The 21,120-nt window shown below is 42.2% G+C and overlaps 1 protein-coding gene across 6 annotated transcripts in view; it reads right to left on the bottom strand.

Moving 5' to 3' along the window:
• dbn1 (drebrin 1) overlaps positions 1–21,120 on the bottom strand; it is a 49,556-nt gene extending 28,436 nt beyond the window's left edge. For 2 of the 6 annotated variants that reach the window (XM_077505898.1, XM_077505893.1), the window contains exon 1: positions 20,915–21,120. In XM_077505898.1, the coding sequence (XP_077362024.1) occupies positions 20,915–20,997 (83 nt within the window). In that variant the 5' untranslated portion in view covers positions 20,998–21,120. The remainder of the gene's footprint in view (positions 1–20,914) is intronic. The other 4 variants (XM_077505899.1, XM_077505896.1, XM_077505895.1 and 1 more) reach the window with 3 other exon arrangements.

Below are 21,120 nucleotides of genomic sequence, written 5' to 3' on the forward strand. Positions count from 1 at the left end.
ATGACTAAAATGCATGCCAGACTGTGACAATGGCTTTCGACACGACAGGGCAGACTGTAGACGTCTCAGATGGTAAACTTTACACATGACTTTTTCTGCTATTCCAATTCTGGAACTTATCCCCAATTGCTCAGTCAACTTCATACAAACAAGCAAGCTTTTGACGTTCTCTTTTAATAATTCATCGCTAGTCTTCAAACTGTTTGTTTTTCCCAAAATACAGCAAAAGCACCAGTGTTTGCTTTCTATTGATGAGAAAGCTTCAGAGCAGCGACAAAGTCAACAACTCTACCATCCCGCTCAATCAATAATGTTCTCTAACAAACGGACTGCGACGAATCCCTGCGGCGAAAACGGGAACCATTACGGGATCAAGCGGCGAGGACGGGTATAGAGCCACGTAAAAGGGCCGGCGAGGAGGCGTTGTGTCCTTGAACACAAATCAACTGAAGAGCCCCAGCACCATGAATAAAACATGCTGTTGACTTGGTCTGACTGGAAACAAAAAGTAAGAGCAGCAATGACGAGGCAGCAGTAAAGCCAGATAAACAGATGCTTTGTCCGTTAACGACAACAGACGCTGCCGTCTACCTGATCCTTTGAGTGCGGGTAACCTACCACTCTAAAGCAGGGTACACACGTATAGAGATTTTTTACATCATCATCTATCATTTAGTTTTCACATCAAAATTACTAAGTATGCGCCTTAGCCTGGGCGTTGCGACTACGTCTAAGGATTTACCATTGTAAATATTGGACAGGTTTACAGTCATAGGCATAGGAAAATCACTCAGTCAGGATAATCTTTCAGAATCATCCAGTAACTCTGGTGATAATTTGGTCAGAAGGGAGAAAAATACTCAAATCCAACCTAAATGTCTATGCTAGGTCAAGAAGCAACAGATTGACAAGAGTTACACTAATTGATACGGCAAATTCAGTTATCACTCTGGTGACTCCCCCACTGTCAAGACCGTTATTACCCGGCATAGCACTCTCCAGCTACGTGTGGGTGTTCAACAGAAATAGACTTAAGTGTGCCAGCGTCACTCTGTTTACCTGCTTGTCTGACACACAACTGGCACTCTGAAAGAACTCGTTGGTGAGTCAGTGCGCAGGTTCAAATCTGTCCAACTCATGTGGCACTGGATCATAAAAAAGAAAAGACGGTGCGCTGCCAGATGATAGAAGGGAATATCAACCGGAACGACAATCTTATGATCCAACTGAAAAACGCTCATTCCGTATTATCTCATTTCGAGGTACAGCGCTCACTGGTTTACAAAGGTTTACTGTCTGAATAAAAACAGTGATTCCACACATCCTCAAAATGAATCCAACAGCACAATGAACATCTTCTGTTGCGACCTTGCTCAGTTACAGGTGCCATCCCGCAGGATGATTCCCGGCTCGCCGCGGGTATTTATAGCTTCTCATGCAAAGTGACAGACACCGCTGCTTCACCCTCTTTATAATTTACATCCACATTCAAGATACCGGAATATTCCTGTCGAACAGCAGCAGTTTTCAGTTGGATAGAGAACCATTTCCACAGAGTTGTTTTTTTGTTTGTTTTTTGTGGTAAGGAATACAGTGATCAAGGTGTGACCTGGTGGTGTCCTAAAAAAAAACAAAAAAAACTTCCTTCCAGTCTTCTATCAGCAGTTTTTGGGATTGAATGTTTTGTCAATACCGGCAGTCCTTTTTTAGACTCCTGTAATCTACACCAGAATTCATAATGGCCCAACCAAGTCTTGTGACAGGTATTGTAGACAAGATCTATATTCTATATACAGATATCACTGTGAAGGTTCTAGTGGTATTAATAAGCATTAATGGTCTTGTCCATCTGTTTTTGATACCATTTGTCCACTTTTAGGCATATGTGAGCTGGAGCCTATCACAGATGACTTTTGGCGAGAGAAACAGGGTACACACCCTGGACTGGACTGATCACCAGTCAGTCACAGACATAAAACCATTCACGCATGGTTTTGGGTTGTCGGCGGAAGCCAAAATAACGGGGAAAACCCCCACAAGAATGCAGAGGAAGACGATATGAGGCAGATGAGCTAAGAACCAGTCCACCATGCTACCTACTACATCTATCATCTCATAAAGCAATTGACTCAACAAGACTCCAATGGAGACAGTATCCCTCAATACTGATATCTGGGTGTGTGGGGGGGAATTGGGATGTGCAGTGTAAGCTTTACAATTTACATAATAGCCTTATTTTATGCAAAAAACAAAAAACTAATCTCTCTCTGTGATGGGGGCGGGAGGCTGCTTGTGGGCCAACAAAGCGAGAAGATCAGAGCACTTTGACGACGGAGAGGAGCAGCAGCAAATCATTACTATTTGGAGAGACAATTGAATCTGTCAATGACAATGAAACAGCTCTGACATTGATTTCATAACCGCTATTCTGCCATCTCTCGACTCAGCACGATGCTCTTCTTCGGCTACAAACTCGGTAGGCTCAAGAGGCATCTGGACCGAATGATGACCGAGTCCCAGCCAGCCATGACGTCATCCCTCCGGTTGGCGCTCATTCCAGAGACGCCAACTCAATTACGCCTGACAATAGTTGATGCATTTGCTTCCATAAATGGTTTAGCCTTTCCTTGTGGCTTTGTTGCGCTCGTATTCTGCCCTAGATGAGTGTTTCGCTCATTTACATAAGAGTTTTGAAGTTCAGAGATCAGATTTAGACTCTGGCCTTCCTGTGTGGAGTTTTGTTATGTTCTCATCATGTGTGTATGGGATTTTCTCTGATTGAAACCTCATTTGCATCATTTGTTAGCATTGTACTCCTCATACTCATCTCTCACTTCCTTGTTTCTCACCAACCACATTCACCACCTCGGAATTGTTATGTATTTTGCTCCACTTTCTGTTCCTGGTCAAGGACAGATTACTACAGATTGTTCTTGTTTTGGCTCTGATTGTGGTGTAGTAACTCTGGTAGTACAAGTACAAGGACAGGTCTATAGTGGTTTACGGTGCCACTGCCTACACACAGAAATCCTGAAAAAAAAACTTCAGTTTTTGCTTCATCACCTTCATCACCACCAAGACATGAACAGAATATGTAATTGCTTCACATGCGTTTGTGAATTCCTGTTTGCTTTTGTGCCCTGCTGACGACCAATCCATTTTAGTGGTGGTGAAACTTGAGAGGAAGTTGGGTTTGCACAGCTGCTGAGTCACATGCTCAAAGTGGTACCGCTGTATTGGGACATTGGGTGTCATCTGTATTTGCTACTGATGAAGTGAGGCTGAGCATAAATGGTATGCGTGACCACTGACCATGTATTGTTACGCTGCCGGGAAAATCAGTTGTGTGCCATTCGGAACCTTGAAACATGACAAACATCGTTTACCGAGAACTCCGTGTATGCTGAAGACATTAGTTCTAGTTTGCCCTAAAGACATGTGGACTGTAGTTAATGCCAAGGTCTTCCATATCAACCTCATTTAAAGCATATTTTTGTTTGTCCTCTGGGGTTGGAACACACAAAAAAGTGCTTTTACAACACAAGTCAGAATCATAGGATTGTCCAAAATTTTTTTGTAAAAGGAAAGGATTACAATTCCGGGACTAACCCAAAAATTGTTTTCATCTGTGAAGCGTAATCCAGGATCCAAAAAGAGGTGAAAAAACAAGTGTGTCTTGTAGCATTTGGCTTGGCTTATGTCTGGTAGCAGACTGATGTGTCAGGCATACGGAGAAGAGCGACAGTAGCAGTTGGCTGGACCACGCCGGTGCCCAGATGGTCCAAGAAGGACGTGTCAAGCGTGAAAAAGAGAAAGGACATTGCCAGTTTCTCTCTGTGGTTTCTTCTTATGTCACCATTAGTGAATGTGTCCTAGAATTCCTCTCAGAAATGGCGTACTAATTAAAAAAGGAAATGAAATCAAAGATTGATATGAGATGAAATATTTAAGGCGAAACCGAGCGGCAGTGTTTACGAGTCTCGGGCCTTTTCAGTGTGTAACGAAGCTGTGGTGTACATTGGGCCGTGATGGTGCTCAAATAGCTGCGAGGCACCCCGGCATCAGCGGCTGATTGTTGGAAGCAAACAGGCGGATAGAAAACAGACCGCCGACTGCGAGGAGCTTCGGGGCACAAGACAGCGCCAGAGACACGTCATTAACCCTCTTTTTAATTCAACGGAAATGGAATCGTAATGGTACAATTTGAGTCTGTACCTAGACCTGTGAACCGTGACCAAAGTCCAGCCCAAAATTGGAACCTAATCTTTGTCAACTGTGGGCTTTGAGTCTTTGTTGATTAAGGGCTATGCAACTAAACTTGACTTGTCTTGTTGACCGATACAGATAGGAACATGTAGCACAGCTTGTATCCAGGCAGAGGGAATGAAACCTGTGTGGAAACTACCCACAATGCCCCTGTGGACCTGCCTCCCTCCCTCCCTCCTCTTGAAACGCACACTTCACTGCAAAGCGGCAGAGTGCTGAACTCAGCAAACGGCAGGCCAAGCTGCTATCTCTCGTTTGGCTCGCAGCTCTAGTTATTCGATAATTTGGCTCTCTTACGCTGCTGCGACGTTGACGCTACTGAGCATTTAGCAAATGGGACATAATAATTGACTCTGACGTGTGTACTCAGAAGAGCGCCGAGCAGCCATCCATTTTCTGCCAACAATTACATTTGAGAAGGAAAATAAGTTTAGCAACAAATTGTTCCTCATTGTGCTCCAACCTCCCATGAAGGCAGGATAGGGAACACGCGTGCTAAGACAATGACGCTCTGAATAGAAAGAAGCACGACAGGGTGGGAAGGTAAACAAAATGGTGAGGTGACGCCAAGACAATCCAAGGAGGAGAGGTTGCGCTGCAGGACTGCTGATCTTTCGTTTCTTATCATTAAATATACCCAAACCCGAAATAGCAATTTTCCAAACATACACCACCATTGGTCTTTTCCGCTCTGGCGCTTTTGTCTCAAGCTGCACAGCTGACACTAAAGCATGTCGCCAACTTAAGCATCCATCCTCATGGCCGTCACCTTGTTCTGCCACGGGGTTACGATCGGGATCATTCAGTTCTGTGCTCATGTCTGGGGCCTAATGGAAGTTACACTGGAAAAGGTCCATCCACGAACCAATCTATTTTCTGAATCCTTTGTTCTCTTTAGGTTGGGAAAATATATTCCTCTTCAAATCTTTGGAATTCAAGCCTGTCAGTAAATTTGACTCTATTTTGACTTTTGTAGAAGATGGATGGATGGATGGATGGATGGATGGATGGATGGATGGATGTCGCAGATTTTCACCTATAGTTCAGTTGAGACTGGATCATACATCATACAAGCGCAGTTTAGGTATCGTGACAACTCCAGCAGAGATTATCTGAGGAGTGACGGGGAGTCTGGTCTCTAGTCCTTTGGGGGGCTTAGAGCCCGAGCTTTCACCCCTGCTGGGGCCAAACATGTTTAGCCAAATCCGTTTGCTTCGCAGACGCACGCGTGCCATACAAATCCAAGTTAAACACCAGGACATGCCAGACTAATGGAGAGGGGTGCGACGCTGCAGGGAGGTTAGAGCCTAAAACTGAAACACAAATAACATTTCATTTTGTCTTATACACTAAAAGGCAAGTAAGCAAATAATTAGTCATTCTGTCATGTTTTGATTTTTGCAAATCAATCCACGGATTCCGAGCAATTATCTTCACATCAAACAAAGGCCACAGCTGCCTTGTCGTTATTAGTATCCCATCTGGATGTGGAAAGATCCGTATGTGAAAAAGGGAACTGGCTAAAAATGCGTCTTACAGTCCACCCGCCTGCAGCTGAATGCGCCGAGGGACGGCCAAAGCCTTCAAAGGTGCCCAACAATGCAGGTCGAGCATCAAACGCACAGCTGCGTGTGTAGTTGGACACACAGCCCACAAATCCATTTCATCTCTACTTATTTCTGTGTTGTTGTTTTTTTAATGTCCACCTGAGACTTGAAACGCATTGACTCGTTTCGCTTTGCTTTCCTTGCTTCTTCATTCCTGGGAGAGTTTGCATCCTGCAGGCTCGAAATAACAACAGCGGAAACGTGATTATCACCTACTGCTCAGGTCTTGCTTCATACGCATTATTATTGAATTTGGGTTTATTCGGAGAAGAAAAAAAATCAGATAATGTGATTCTTTCAAGTGGATGTGATCATAAAAAAATCCACTGAGTACTACTTACTTGATTGTAGTTTAGTACAGTGCGCATTTCGTTGTGCTGCCATTGTGAAGGATTCGAAAATTCCAGAGCAGAAGCGACTCAATTTTCAGTAGCCTTCGGTTGGGCTTTTTGTACGCTTGTGGAGAATGGCCGAGCCAGACCAGGCTCGGGCAATGTATGGCTTTGTTATTTCATACGGCCCGCTGAATATTTACATAATCGACAATCCTGTACGACCAGTTGCTGCAATCATTTTTGTTGCGCCCTCCCTCCCCATAAAATACATTAAATAATTATTAAAAAAAAAAAAAAAATCTTTAGATTTTGAAGAAATTAAGTGTATTTATTTTTTTAATTTTTCTCAATCAATACAATTGGATCTATGATTTATTGGAAATAAATGAATAAAGCTAAACTTTTTTTTCCCCATTAAAAAAAAAAAAAAGACAACTAAAGCAACACATTTTTAGTACCCTTTTCACCGGCATTCGTTTCCTTTAGATAAATACATATATTAAAATATATTAATAAATACATTATTGTAAATATTATATTAAAAATAAATATTAAAATGAATATTATATGTAATATTTTTTCAATTCTGAAATACAAATATTTATTGATGTATTTTTTTTCTTTACCAATTTCCCTCATAAAATAATTTCATTAACTTCATTATTGTTAATTAAAAGAAACATTTTTATAGTGTTTCCTCTGTGAAGATACTAAAATTATGCTGAGCATACGCCACTCTAATTTTTCATACATTTAGCCATTTTGCCTTTAAAACTACTTCAAAATCGATTTGATTTAAAATTATTTTTTCTAAATTAAATTTTCATTTATTCACCTCATTTATTTAAAAAAATATAACAAATAATAAGAGCAAAATAACATTTTAGAACGTTTTATTTCACTCATTACAATTAAACCAGTTGTAAATAATCCATCCATCCATCCATCCATTTTCTTAACCGCTTTTCCTCGCAAGGGTTGTGGGGGGTGCTGGAGCCTATCTCAGCTGTCTTCGGGAAGTAGGCGGGGTAGACCCTGAACTTGTTGCCAGCCAATCCAGGCAGTTGTAAATAATACAATTTAAAAATGTGAATGCTTTCTAAACATATTCTTTATTAAAGAAAGTTTAACGTAAACAATGCAATTGGGATACAACCAACATTTTTTCTTTTATCAAAATCAACTATTGTAAATAAACGTTTGCAAATATGACCCTTGAGAAGTGTTCTTCGGTGTTGCAATGACTTACCTAACCGCAAGCCTGATCCAAGGTTGACATGTCCAAAAGTTACCAAAGTTACTTGTCAACAAGACAGCTTAGACAAAATTTGACTCAAGGATCAACATTGAAGTTGATTTTTTTTGGCTCTGGTAACAACATAACAAATCCCTATCACTTAAGCTAGTTTGGAGAAACGAAACTGCATCCCGAGAAGGAAACGTCCGTAACTCAATCCGGGTTCTGTTCTTCCACTGCCACTGCAGCTGCTTCATCTCAACAAAGACCAAAGTGCCACGAGGCTGCCAGAGATGCGGGGATCAGCTGGGAGGATGCGCAAACAAGTCAGAGGCGTGTTTCCTCTCCGGGAGGCAATCGTGCAGATTGGCCATGGACGGCTCAACGGTGAAGGGCGAGTTGACGCGTATGTGCCCCACATAGCTAACATACCGACTCCCCCTTACGCTCACAACGTGCTTATACTTAATTGGCTCAGCAAAATCCAGTGGGCCTGGATTGAATTGCGGTTTACAATCTCGCCCGTTTACTTTTTAATTCTGCTCTTTCGGAAACACCGTAACATGCCACAAAGTGGCACCAAAGTCAGAGTTAATGGGAAAGTAGTAATTGGCGTCATGGACGTATGTTGAAGTGACACTTGTCTAACATATTTGTATCACAACAACTGTATGTGACTCAGTAAAATGAAATCATATATGTTATAATTTGGCAAATGTATCTGTCGCTTAAACGGCGTTAACACTGCTAATATTGTTGCTATCGCTAGCCCATCAATAGCATTTTGCATTGTTTGTTAGCATGAGCTAAGTTAACTTTTTTTAAGGCAAAGTTACAAATTCTCTTTGCTGCAGTCAACTTCATCTGCTCTAATGATTTCGTACAGCCGCTTGAAAACGTGGGATAGTTTATTCAACTTAAAATCAGACAGATTGTCTCCTCGTGTTTTGACATCGGCGCAGCTCGCCGAATGGCTCCTAATGGACAACAGTCAGAGTTTGAGGAGTCAAGCTGCGCTCAGCTGCTTTGGTGCCAACGCGCCGGCCGGGGGGCTTATGGGATTGATAGCGGGAGATAGACCAGAGGGGGGGGGGAAGACATGAGACTGACATGAACGCTGGAATTAAAAAGTCCAGCTGAAGGAAAGCCTTACAGGGCTCGCTTGTTTGGAGAGCATCACTCGCCTGTGTGCCGAGGATACAAGTGGAGACAGGAAGCTGCTAGCTTAGCTTAAGCTGGGTACACATGTGCCCACAATCACCTTCTTGGTGATTATTGGATGTCTCCACAGGTGGCTAGAGTAGCCACACTTTGTACTCGAGTAAAAAGTATTGTTACAAGAATTTGACTGAAGTCAAATCAAAAAATAAATAAAAAATTGGCCAAGAAATAGGCATGAATGTTCTTTAGACAGAAATATAAAGTGGGAATGTCTAAATTCAGAAACTGACCAAACATATCCTTTAATTATTTGAAACTATAAGAAATCACATCTTGTCATGTGACTGGATGACTGATTGGACAAACAGCACAAAACTGAATAAGGTGCATAACCAAAACATATAGCTCGCGCAAACAACTCAAGATTAATAATAATAAAAGTAGCGAGCACAATGTGTCTCTAAAACGTTGCTTTAAAACTACTCTTACTAGTACAAATCCAGAAATTATGACACAAATTACGATTATCCAATTGGGAATATATGTTATTAAGTTTCATATAGGGGTGTAGTTACTTTTGTTGCCAGTGGGCTATTTTTAGGGGACAGTAAATTTACACCATTAAGCATGCTGTACACTGGCAGTCAAGTGTCACTTTTTTCAGCATTTTCCATTAAAAATGTACAAAAATTTGTTTTTAGGAGATACTGTACGTGAGCAAGCTTTAGCATAAAGTTATCTGAATAGACAGCTAACACACTCTGACGAGAAGACAAAAAGAATATGCCGTGTATTTCTCCATCTGTCCATCACACCGAATTAACTCTGCAGCTCTGATCCGGGCGCCGGAATTTAATCACCGACAGACATTTTAACAGTATTAGCGCACGTGGAGGGGGCAGGGAGGAAGGAGAGATGAATATGTATGAGCAAAGCAAAGGACAGCATAAGTGAGAGAGGCACAAAGGAAAGCTGGCACACCAACGATGGAAGACTGTCCTTTCAAACGGCAGTAAAAGTCACAGAGCGTAGCGTCAACTATTGAACAAGTCCCCAGTCGTAAGTCAACTGCAGTGCAACAGTAGGAAAATACAAATTCAGCGCTGTGCTAGGGTGAAGAGGTTGCAGGTTGGTTGGTTTATCTCATCTAACATTTGGACAAAGTCATATTTACGTGAATTCTTCTACTTTGAACAGTCAGCGTGACGTGCAAAAAAAACGCAATCAGTTCCTCCGGGAGTCATTTGTTTGACCAAATAACCATTCCTGAGTGACCGCATGGAGATGGAATGCAGTTTCGGAATCTGATAAGATGGCTTTTACGGTGGTATTAACAGAATACATTAGAAAAGTATGTTCACCTCGCTTTAGCATTTACAATTGTTCCTTTTCAAGTCTCAATCCACACATGTAAGGATTTTCCATCGTAAATATAAAACTGGTTTCCGATTGCTGGCCTGGCCGCTTTTCTGAGCAGTCCGGAGTGGGGGAAAAAAAAAAAAAATTCTTAATCCACCACCGCACACCACAGGATAATCAATCGCTCAGCATAATCTGTCAGAGGCATTTCAGAACCGGGCCCTTGCTGACTTTGGAGGGAAATATTTAACATTTACTAATGTTGGCTCCGAATGTTTTCCAAGTCACTCTTAACACACCGCAGGAGATTTCTCAGGGTCATCTTTTAAAAACATCTGACCGGTTCCTATCTTCACTCTCTGCTCAACATGTATACCACCACCTTCGTCTTCTTTCTTTTTGACTGGAACATACAACAAGATCAAAACAGATTATGCATGTACCATGCCTAAGATAAAGTCAAGATGTAGCATGTGGCTAGTTGATACAATGCCTTAGATAAATTAGGTGGAAATGCTTTGGACGGGATCACCACATTTTCCAGCAAAGCCTTGCAGCTTTTCCCTGACTGTTGACCCAGAAAACAGTCTTAAAAACACTATCAAATGAAGCATATTCCCCTTTTAACATTCGTCGCACCGTGCTCCAGTTCCCCAACGATGAATCTTCTCCTCCCACAAGCTCTACCATCAGTATCTGTTAATCTCATTTTCATAAAAACTAGGGGTGTGAATTGCCTAGTACCTGACGATTCGATTCGTATCACGATTCACAGGTCACGATTCGATTCGATACCGATTAATCCCGATACGAATTTATAAGTCGATTGTTGCGATTTTTTTTCATTCAAATTTAGAAAATACTAATCAGTACGCTTGTAGAGTGTAAGATTTATATGAAAATGTATTATTTATTTATCTGAAATTTCAGTCTTATAGAGGTTGTAATCTGTTTCATGTTTGAACAGCATTAAAATAAAATATTAAGGCTTAATGTTCCGTTCATATAACATTCTTCCATGCTCAAGGTGTGAATCCTAACCCGAAGTCAGACGATTTGTTGAATATTTTTCCATTAAAAATGGAAGTTTAAAAATCGATTCACACACACACAAAAAAAAAAAAAAAAAAAAAAAGGCAATGATGATAAGACGTTGAATCGGTAAGACTACCGAATGAACAATTCTGAGCTCTTTAAAAAAAAAAAAAAAAAAAAAAAAAAAAAAAAAAAAAAAAAAAATTATTGAATCGATTCGAGAATCGCGCGATGTAGTATCGCGATATATCGCCGAATCGATTTTTTTTAACACCCCTAATAAAAACGGTCTGTAGCCGCTTGTCTTGAAGAAGAATTCCAGATACTGTATTGCACCAAATCAATCACTTGACATCTTCCCTGCCTCGGCAGTTTCAGGGTTGCGAGGTTACACGGGTTCATTCGGGGGGCTCGTCGCCGAGTGTCAACGACTCATCTGAAGCAGGAAACAGATGGATAAGAAATGAGCGTCTGGATGCGAATGAAGAGAAGCGGAGACTCATAAACCTTCCCGGCAATTGCGACTGTCTGTCAGCAGAAGCCGCGGAACGGGAAGCGTTTCTCAGGGCCCGCTCTGAATCACGCAAGGGGATGATGGCGACTGACAACGTGGAGATGGAGGAGGGGCAGCTGGGAGGGAGAACGTGTGATGGGCCAAGCACCACCAAAGACAACAAAGGAGGGGAGATCCCACCATATTTTTCAGTCGCCAACGATAAATTCTAGTCTGCAGACGGCAGCCAGAGTATTTCGAAGCCTGGGTTAAGGTTTGGTGTTTTAAATCATGGTTCAGAGACAGGGGTGGTGATTTAAACAAGGGTTAATGTTTCAAATTAGGGTTTCGTGACCAGTGTCAGGCTTTCCAAGTAGAGTTTCTGTAGGTCAGTAATTTTGAAAGTGTTTCGGTCAGATGTGGCCCCGACAATACACTACTGGCCAAGCTGAAGGTTTCTGTCTCGTAGACAAAAGAAACCCAAGAGCCTCCTGAGACAGAAAAAAAAAATGAAGCAAGATAGAGCTCGCGAGCCTGTCCAGAAAATATCACGGTCTAGTCTTCATAGCCTGGAGCGAAAGGAGTCGAGCACAAAGATGCGTCTGTTATGCATTAGTTGCTTCTCTATTGCCCCACAATATTTAGTAACAGAAAAACATTAGCTCCAGTGGCATTCACATGGCCGCAGACATTCGCCAAGATAACAAAAGTTGTCTTTATCTGGATTGACAAGAGTCTTACCAGAGATTCGAACATCAAACCTCAGAACTAACCACCAGATCGTACTGCCTTCATGGAAATTAGTTCAACATTTTAACACAACTAATAAACTCAAACACGGTTCCTCGCATTCAGCTGCAATCTGCTGCTGTCATCACACTAGGAAAAAACAAAACAACAACAACAATCAAGCAGTGATCAGAGTGACGTTTGCGGCTCTGAATGAATCTCTCCCCAATTCCAGCAGTCCCAGGCAGTGGCGGCGTTACTCATCTTGGTCTGTCCGTCCGTCCATTGTTCCTACAAAAGCGAGAGGCACGAGCCGAGTCTTTGAAGCACCCATACTTTTGCTATTTTCAACTGCGCAAAGAGAGGAGCGATCCAGCAGCTTTTTGGTTCATGTTGATGAGGACGGGAGGGACAACAAAGCGCTTCCAAATATAGATCTACGTTTGAGTCGGCTCCCAGGAGTAAGAGGTTTGAGGACAGGTGGGCTGTTGAAATAAGCATGAGGTAGGAGAAGTAAACAGTGTACTTCGGGGGTAATGGGTTGAAGAAGAAATTACTCTGAGCCATAGGCAGGACGAGGAACCGCGTCATTGGCTCAACTACACCAGCTTCCTATTCCACACCCAAATCAAACAAAAAGTCCTCCACATTAACTACTCACGAAAAGTTAGGGAAATTGGGCTTTGGGATGAAATTTCAGGATGAACCCAAAATGAGCAATAACCTTTACAAGAACTAAATTTGACCTTCTCAATGTTTGAATGTCCAAAAATTCTGTCCATCGATTGTGGCAGGGTTTTTACTTTGCGGACCTGAATTTGCCACCTCTGACGACAAGAGTGAGGAAACAGTCATGCTAAGATTTTAAGGTCGAAAAATGTGGAGCCCTGTTGTATCTCCATCTCCAACTCAATCATAAAAAAAAAACAACAAAAAAACGCATTAACAGAAGGGAGCATTTAATACTCGAGAATACGCGAGCCTTTTCCAGTTTCTTTCAGTTCTTTGTTTGGTGTTGGCCTTGAGTCTGACACTCAGAATGTCTCTCTTGATTGACAGAAAAACACAATTTTCCCACAGTGAGTTGAGAAGAAGTTAGAGGTAAAAGTAAACAAAGCAATAAAACATATGCGTATGATATTGATTGTGAAATGCTTAAAGATGAAATGTTTTTATGTAGTGTTGATGGTTTCTATCGTCCCGACGTGCTCGTGTTGACATTAAGACATGAATCAAGTCCACACTGAGGGCTCAGGTACCAAATGCAAGGACGGCCCTCCACTGAATCCTGGTTGCATTTCATCACATTTCCACTTTACATAAAATAGACTCCCTTTACGCACAAACCAGGATGACTGGCTGTAAAGTACCAAGACAGCCATTGATCTGGGAGCACTTCGACTCTGTCATAATTTACGGCTCTTCTGTATTGTTGCAGTCACCTTCCTCATTCCTCATCGTGACGTTGACCTCCGTCTGACACGCCGGCGCCTGAGACACGATATCACGTGTTTCAGGGATGTTTACGTGAGTTTAGGACCCCTGAAGTGGAGCTGGAGTCCATAGGTACTAGTGATGGAGTCTTCTCAACAATACGACTAAAAGAAACAGCTGGCGAATGCTCATGAGAGAGGGAACAACTTCATGAGATTGTACGCCAGCTGGTTAGGACGCAGAAGTCATTATCATTAATTGTCAGACTGAAGAAAAGATAGTGAGTCATTATGCAGCCTGTGGTTTTGCCGACTAATGATCGTTTTCTCTGGTCTTCTCCGTGGTTGGCTACTGGATCATTGTTGATAACGACATTGTACTCAACTGTGGGTTTCCACAACTAAGACATACTGATTATTGGGCCTAACTTGAGATCAAAGTCTAATTTCGTCCTTGTTATATGTGGGGTTTCTCATATTTTATAAATCAGGTAAAATGTTAAGCTCCTACTTTCGCTTCTGTCCAGACAACAGAGGTGACTCACCAGGTAATGCTTTCCCCACACAGCTGGAGGGGGGCAGGGGGTTTGACGGGGTCATGTGACAGCAGCCTTCAAGAGCCAATCAGTCGCTCCGCATTCCCGACCGTCTGCGGATGGTTTGATATCGGATAACCTTGACTTGCTCTCTCTCTGCGCTCTTTTCTGAACGTGTCACCTTCGCTGGCGTCTGACATTTGCGGTTTGCCGAGGAGCCGGGTCTTTTTCTTCTTCTGGGTTTAGGGCGGGGGGTGGGGGTGCGATGAAGCAAAGACCTTTGGGATAAGCCCAGACAGCATTTTGACATTGAGCAGCACTGGCATCAATTAAAGATCCTGGAAAAGAGCATCTGTCTGCTATATTGTCTACCACTAAATAAGCGATTTGTATTCTCGCTATTTCAGATGTTTCTGTTTGTCCTCTGGAGGCAGGCATCGGCCATGACAGACAAATGACAGAAAATGGAGAAGGATCAACCGACACATGGCAGCTGGAAAATAGTCGATGTTGGGTCAAGATAATCACAGAATGGCAGAAAGTCGGCTACCTAAGCCATCAGGATGGATGCTGACAACAGCTAGCTAAGGGAGCTAGCTAGCTAGCTAGCTGGCACAAAAGGGGGTTTAGCAGTCCCAGCCAGTGAGAGTTAAACAGACTGACTTTCCTGCGTCTGTTCCACCTTTGGCAATTATTAAGTGTTGTTGAAGAAATACCACCGGATGTAAAACATCTCATCTTGTGACAGGAAAAGCTTTAGGGAACATGTGCTCCAAAATAAACCGAACTGGGATATAATTGCTGAGTATAAACACACCACAAAATAACCTGATCGATAAATAATAAACAGGAAATGGAATTAACGCGTTTTAGTAATTTCCAACGTCAAAGTGGTTTTAGCCACTGATTTTCTCCTCTTGCATAACAAGGTTAATGACCGCTAGTTCTACTATTAGCACAAACATGGCTTCACCCCAGACAAGGGGACACGGCCGCCTCATCCGTCACGCAGACCGACCCCACTCCTTATCGACTTGAAGCAAAGCGCGTGTCGCAGGCGAGGCAGACGGACGCCCCGACAGCGGCGTGTTGCTGTGGGAGGGCAACGAAGATAAGGCCACTTCGCAGCGGGGGATGTCACGTGACTGGAGTACGCCCAACCATCCTGGGCTTCCCCCGCTGCTACACCCATTTAAATGCCAGGAGATTTGAAAATGATGCTAATTACGAGGATTTGCTTCTATTGTGCCGCACTTGAAGAGCAGATCTCTGTCAACTCTAAACACGAGACTAAAGGAAGGGTGATTGACAGGTTCTGAGGGGTTCAGGACGGAGTTCTCAGCGGCTGATAAGAACATTTATTTTCCTTGAAGACAAAAAAATTCATAGAAATATGAAGTAAAACTAGACTAAGTGCAATTTGTGGAGAAATTGTGTGGGAATGCTGAAAGCTGAATGCTAATAGTCCAAATTGAAAATGACTGTTTATCTTTAATGTTAAAATGTGCGATTACTGTAAGTAACGTGGAATCGGAAGATATATACCCTGTAAGGCGTGAATGTTTTCAGCAAGTTGAAATTTGACGGTGTAAATCGGAAGTATTATGTGGGAGTTGTTTGACGGCAAAAAAGTGAGGAAAATAAAATGGGCCTGAAATAATAAAGAGTACGAATACCATATCCACAAAAAATACTACAATGTCAAACAAGCTACAACAATGGCGCCAAAGCTGTCTTGAAATGAATGTTTACAACCAGCTGCAAAATATACCCTGCTAGCAAGGCAGCTAATTAGCTAACTAGTATTGCTAACATCAATTCGTTTCTGCTCTGGTGTTACTTAACAGAGCACAGCAGAGAAGCAGCAAATAATTTTCTGAGAAATAAGTATTTTTATTGTCATATTTGTATTTATTTTAGGAAATTTCAATTACGTCATAGCCTACCAACAGAGAAAGATGATCATTGCTAATCCTAAAAGCTAAAAACAGACTCAGTTTTAAAGTCGTTTCCCGCCCCCCATTTTAAATCCTCTGAATCCTAACCAACAAGCCACCAGTGTTTCGAGTTAGACGTTTACAATCAGCTGTTAAAACAACACTGATGGCGTGCTTCCTTCCTTCTCGTCAATGATGAGTGTATCATTAATGGGGCAACGGGGGGTGGCGGTGGGGTGGGTGTTCCGTGTTGTTTGGGGTCAGCCGTGTTTGGAAGTCTCTGCTTTTGTTCAAATCTCGTCAAGTGTGAAAAACGGGGGCAGGCCTGAAGCCCCCGGCGTCATCGTCATCTCCGTCACGCCCACATTTTGTGGGTTTTAATCACAAACCTTTTGGTCTTGAATTTTAATCAACCTTTTCGGTTTGCTATGGAATTTTTGTGTCTAAAACTTGAAAGTGAATGATGCTAACATTATAATCATTTTACTCAGCTGGCGATTGTTATATTATGGGTAAAGAAAGTAATCAAGATCCAAAGTCCTCACTAATATCCAACCCAATAATGAGTCAACTGGCAGAACGATTGGAAAGGAAGGACAGATACTAACGAGTATTGATTCTGAACAACCGAGCCGAGCAGTTCACAGCTGTCTATGCCATGTTCCAAATTATGTGACGAGGACTGATTGCTCAAGAAAGCGCCGTAATATATGCAAAATTCCAAACTCAAGAAAATTAGTTTTTATTGGCATTTCCATGGAATAGGATCACAAAAGTCCTCAGTTTGGTTCACCTTGACGTATTATATTTCCATGGTTACCAAAGTGCTTGTGTACAGTTCTGTTCAGTCAGTGAGTCGAAAAAAGTATCAGGTCCCGTTGAGTTGCCTTCCAAGCAGTACTTTTTTTTTTTTAATGTCAAGGTCACCAAAGTATGATACATAATTGTGTTATTGAGTTTCCATTTAAAAGGGTCAAAGAAGCACTTCAAAAGCTGATAAGAGTTCCGTTCAGATTGGCCCACATGTTGCTCACTTTCCTTTTTAAAAGGAGCACACCCAGAATTCACTTTGGAATGCAAAACATTTTTTTTTTTGCATTCGATAGAACAACAACCAAGCCCACAATTTTTCTGCGCCCTTTCTCCAAATTTGTGACGATGTCGATTGATTGATGAAGAAGACGCCCTCTCGATTTCCAGGCCGGAGAGAGCCAGAAGCAGATGGCTCCGATTCTCATTTCCCCATCTTGTGATCGACTCCAAACAAAACACCCCGCACAGGCCGCGCACGTTCCCAGCTGTTGAACCGGGCCCTGTTTTCAGTTTCACACTAAAAATCAGCAAGAAATGTAGTTTGCTGTCGTCCGCCGGGGTTCTCCAGCTGCTCCTTGGTCACAATCAAGGACAAGCCGCTTACAATTTAATATGACAAATATGACCTCCGCCAATGTTACCTGCTCCATCGGGCTGTCTAAAGGAATAAATAATTCACAAATCACTCTGCTGCTGGAGGGAATAAACAAAGTACTCACAACGCTCAGCAGGGACAACGGCAATTGAACGGTCAAATGATTGTTCAACTTCATACCTAAATTAGATGGCACAGTCAAAAACGCTTGGCAATTAAGTTTGACCTCCTTAAGTTTGACCTCCTTTTTGGGATACCTGCTTCTAATTGGGGCTCAAATGATCAAATTCCAGAGAGGTTGATAAAAGTACATGCCCTGGAATTTACCTACAAGATGGTGGCTTCAAACCAAAATGGCTGGCTTCTGATTCAGACTCATTTGGGCAATAGACATGCTCCCCAATTTCATGTTGATTGGTGAAACTGGTGGAGAGGGCAGATTTTTTTTCATAGCATAAACTGTTTGGAATTATTTAATGAATTATTTAATAACTCCGCCCACACTCAATGCCATAGGCACAAAAAAAAAAAACAACACTGCAATTTTAAGTAACATGACCCATCTGTTGAGGACACTTGCATCATTTGGCAGAATTTCCTCGTACAAGTTCATCTCTAGCTATGCAATTCACCCAAAATGGCTGCTTCAAACCAAAATGGCCGACTTTTCTGTTGAATTTCACAAATGGGTCCCGGAGACTTGTTTTTATTAACCAACATTCACGCCAACTGGTGAACCTACTGGAGGGGATAATGTTTTTAAACTTACCATGGGTTGCTACTGAGCGATTTTTCGGGTATCGTGCTGGGGACCCCTAAAAACACACATCTTCACCTGGTTACATACACGTTCAGTTTTCGGGCACAATGAAGCCTCCAAAAAGGCGATTCATTCTACTGAAGCATAATAAACACAATCACAACAGACTACAATCTATTTTCTACAACTCATCAATCCATATTTGGGGGTGCTAAATAGGGGTGGGAATCTTTGACCGTCTCACGATTCAATTCGATTCGATTACGATTTTTGGGTCTGCGATTCAATTCAGAATCAATTTTTCATTCAAAATGATTTGATAGACAATGATTTCTGTTTCATTTTATAGATAAGCAAGTAATTGTCATGATCTTCTACTCGAGCCTGACTCGCTAATGCTAATTAGCGAGCTACTCGCAGCACTTTTGTCCCTCAAAAGAAAGGTTATTCATACAAAAACGCTTCAGGAATGTATACAGAGAAGCATCTTAACATGACTCACCGACATATGCTCTTCCTACACTGCAACAAAATCAAGTTTTATTGGCAGAACTTGGTCATGACTTTTTCCTTCTACTCTCTAATTAACTGTGTATCAGAACGCACGGAACCACACTGCCCCTAAGTGGCCAAATCGGGTACAACATGAACAGCGTTCCCAGTACACAAACAAGGGCAAGACAATATTACCGTATTTTCCGCACTATAAGGCGCACCTAAAAGCCTTCAATTTTTTCAAACGTTGACCATGCACCTTATAATCCAGTGCGCCTTATATATGGATCAATATTGAGCCGCAACAGGTCTCGCTGTCAAGACGCTATCAGTGACCCTGCACGAGCTGCAAGATCCCGCCATCTTGGTTCGCTAGCTAATACTAATACTTTAGCTCAGAGAAAATAATAAAACAGCTGTTTATTAATTTTGGGAGTGAATGGAGTTGTCAGAAAGTTGGTTTGTAATCTATTAATAAAATTTGACTGACCTATCTGACTGTTTTGTTGACATTCCCTTTAGCACAGCACCATCTAATGGATGCATAATGTAACCCCAGCCTCTACTGTAGCGCCTTACATATGGAAAAAGTTTTAAAATATGCCATTCATTGAAGGTGCACCTTATAATGTGGTGCGGCTTATTGTGCGGAAAATACGGGTAAATAATTTTAATACAATCGATTTTAGGACATTTAATATCGATTCTAAATTGTACTTAATGAGAATCGTGATTCTTTTGAAAATCGATTATTTATTTATTTATTTTTTGGCACACCCCTAAGTGCTAAATAGTAAATAAAACAAAAGATTTCCAAATGTCCTCGTCCCTTGTTGATACTGGCACCAGCGATTGATTTGTCAACACATCAAACTGTCACAGCTGATTTAATCACACACACGAAAGTGGTGGCTTCAATCCAAACAACGAGAACAATGCTCGTGTGTTGATTGATTTGGAATGCTTGCGTGATTGCGCAAAACTCCCGTTAATACTGCAGACAAAGGATTTGGTGCAGCGCTTAGCAGAACTTTCGCTTTGTGCACTGTTTTCCAGATATTTGGTAGTACAACAGACAACCACCAAATGGATCCATTTTCGATGGCAAATGGAGTAAGCCATGAGATTGAGGCCGTAAGTTACTTTTGGGCTAGTGTTGTTCCACTCCTGCCCTGAAGGTGGCGGTAAGGAGCATTGAAAAAGATGCTGATGCTGATGCTAACCATGGATTTAACATAGTGCTAACACATGGCTATTTTTTATTTTTTTTTTGGTATGTAATTAGTCATTGACAACAGTTCCACAGATCGCTCAGAACAGGATACATTATTTTAACTAGCATTTTTGGGGGGATTCCACGGTTTTGACAAATTCCACCATTACATTACACTTTTTTTTAAGCAATTGAAATTCATGAAAAATACATTTTGTAATAGTGTAACGTTGCCAGAAATTGCCACAAACAAACTAAAAGGTTTGAAAAATCCAAATAGGCCTGAAATTAAAGGAGAATCACCCCCCACACCTCCACCTCATGACAATAAATCATCGCAATCATCACACCAAACGTTTCTGTGACATCTTTAAGCCTTTGTGACTTTGAAAATGCTTTTTTTCCCTCTTTAATGTTATCAGGCGATAAAGTTGGCCGTGCTAGTATACTGAGTAAGGAAGACCACAAAGGGTGACGATGGATGCCCCCTTACTTCCCCCTCCCGGCCTGGCCTCGCCCCTCTGCTTGCTCGCCCTCATTTTGGGGATGCAGGAGCTCATCAGTATCTCAAGCGCACACACACACGTACTTTGTATTTAAAAAATAAATAAAAAAATAAAAAAGTCGCAAATTGCTCCCATCTGGCTGCAGAGCAAAAACGGCAACAAAAGATGCTCAATTGGGCTCTGCAAAGCTCCGAAAAGTCACACTTTTTTACGAGTTTTCACACATTTTAATCATCTCAATCAAAGCTACAGGCGCTACCGTGGACGTGCATCGAGTCCGGCGCATCCCCCACCCAAAAAAAAGAGAGAACCACCAGACATCAGCATCCATCCCGCAGTTGGAAGCCGGGAAAAGGTGCGAGGTGAGCGGCGGCGACCCGGCCGGGAAGCCGGTGGTGACTTACCAGTCGGTGTCGGTGCTCTCGTCGATGACGTCCTGGTAGGCGGTGAGCAGGGCCAGTCTGTTGTTTGCGAGATTCACTGCCATGTTCGAGCCCAGCGGAGCATCCAGGCCGCTGCTGATGGAGGAAAGACGCGGAATGAGTGAAGAGGAGGAAGAGGACGAAGAGGAAGAAGAAGAGGAGGAGGATGAAGAGGAGGAGGGGGAAGC

Source organism: Festucalex cinctus, chromosome 18, assembly GCF_051991245.1.
Source record: "Festucalex cinctus isolate MCC-2025b chromosome 18, RoL_Fcin_1.0, whole genome shotgun sequence".
NCBI classification, from domain to species: domain Eukaryota; kingdom Metazoa; phylum Chordata; class Actinopteri; order Syngnathiformes; family Syngnathidae; genus Festucalex; species Festucalex cinctus.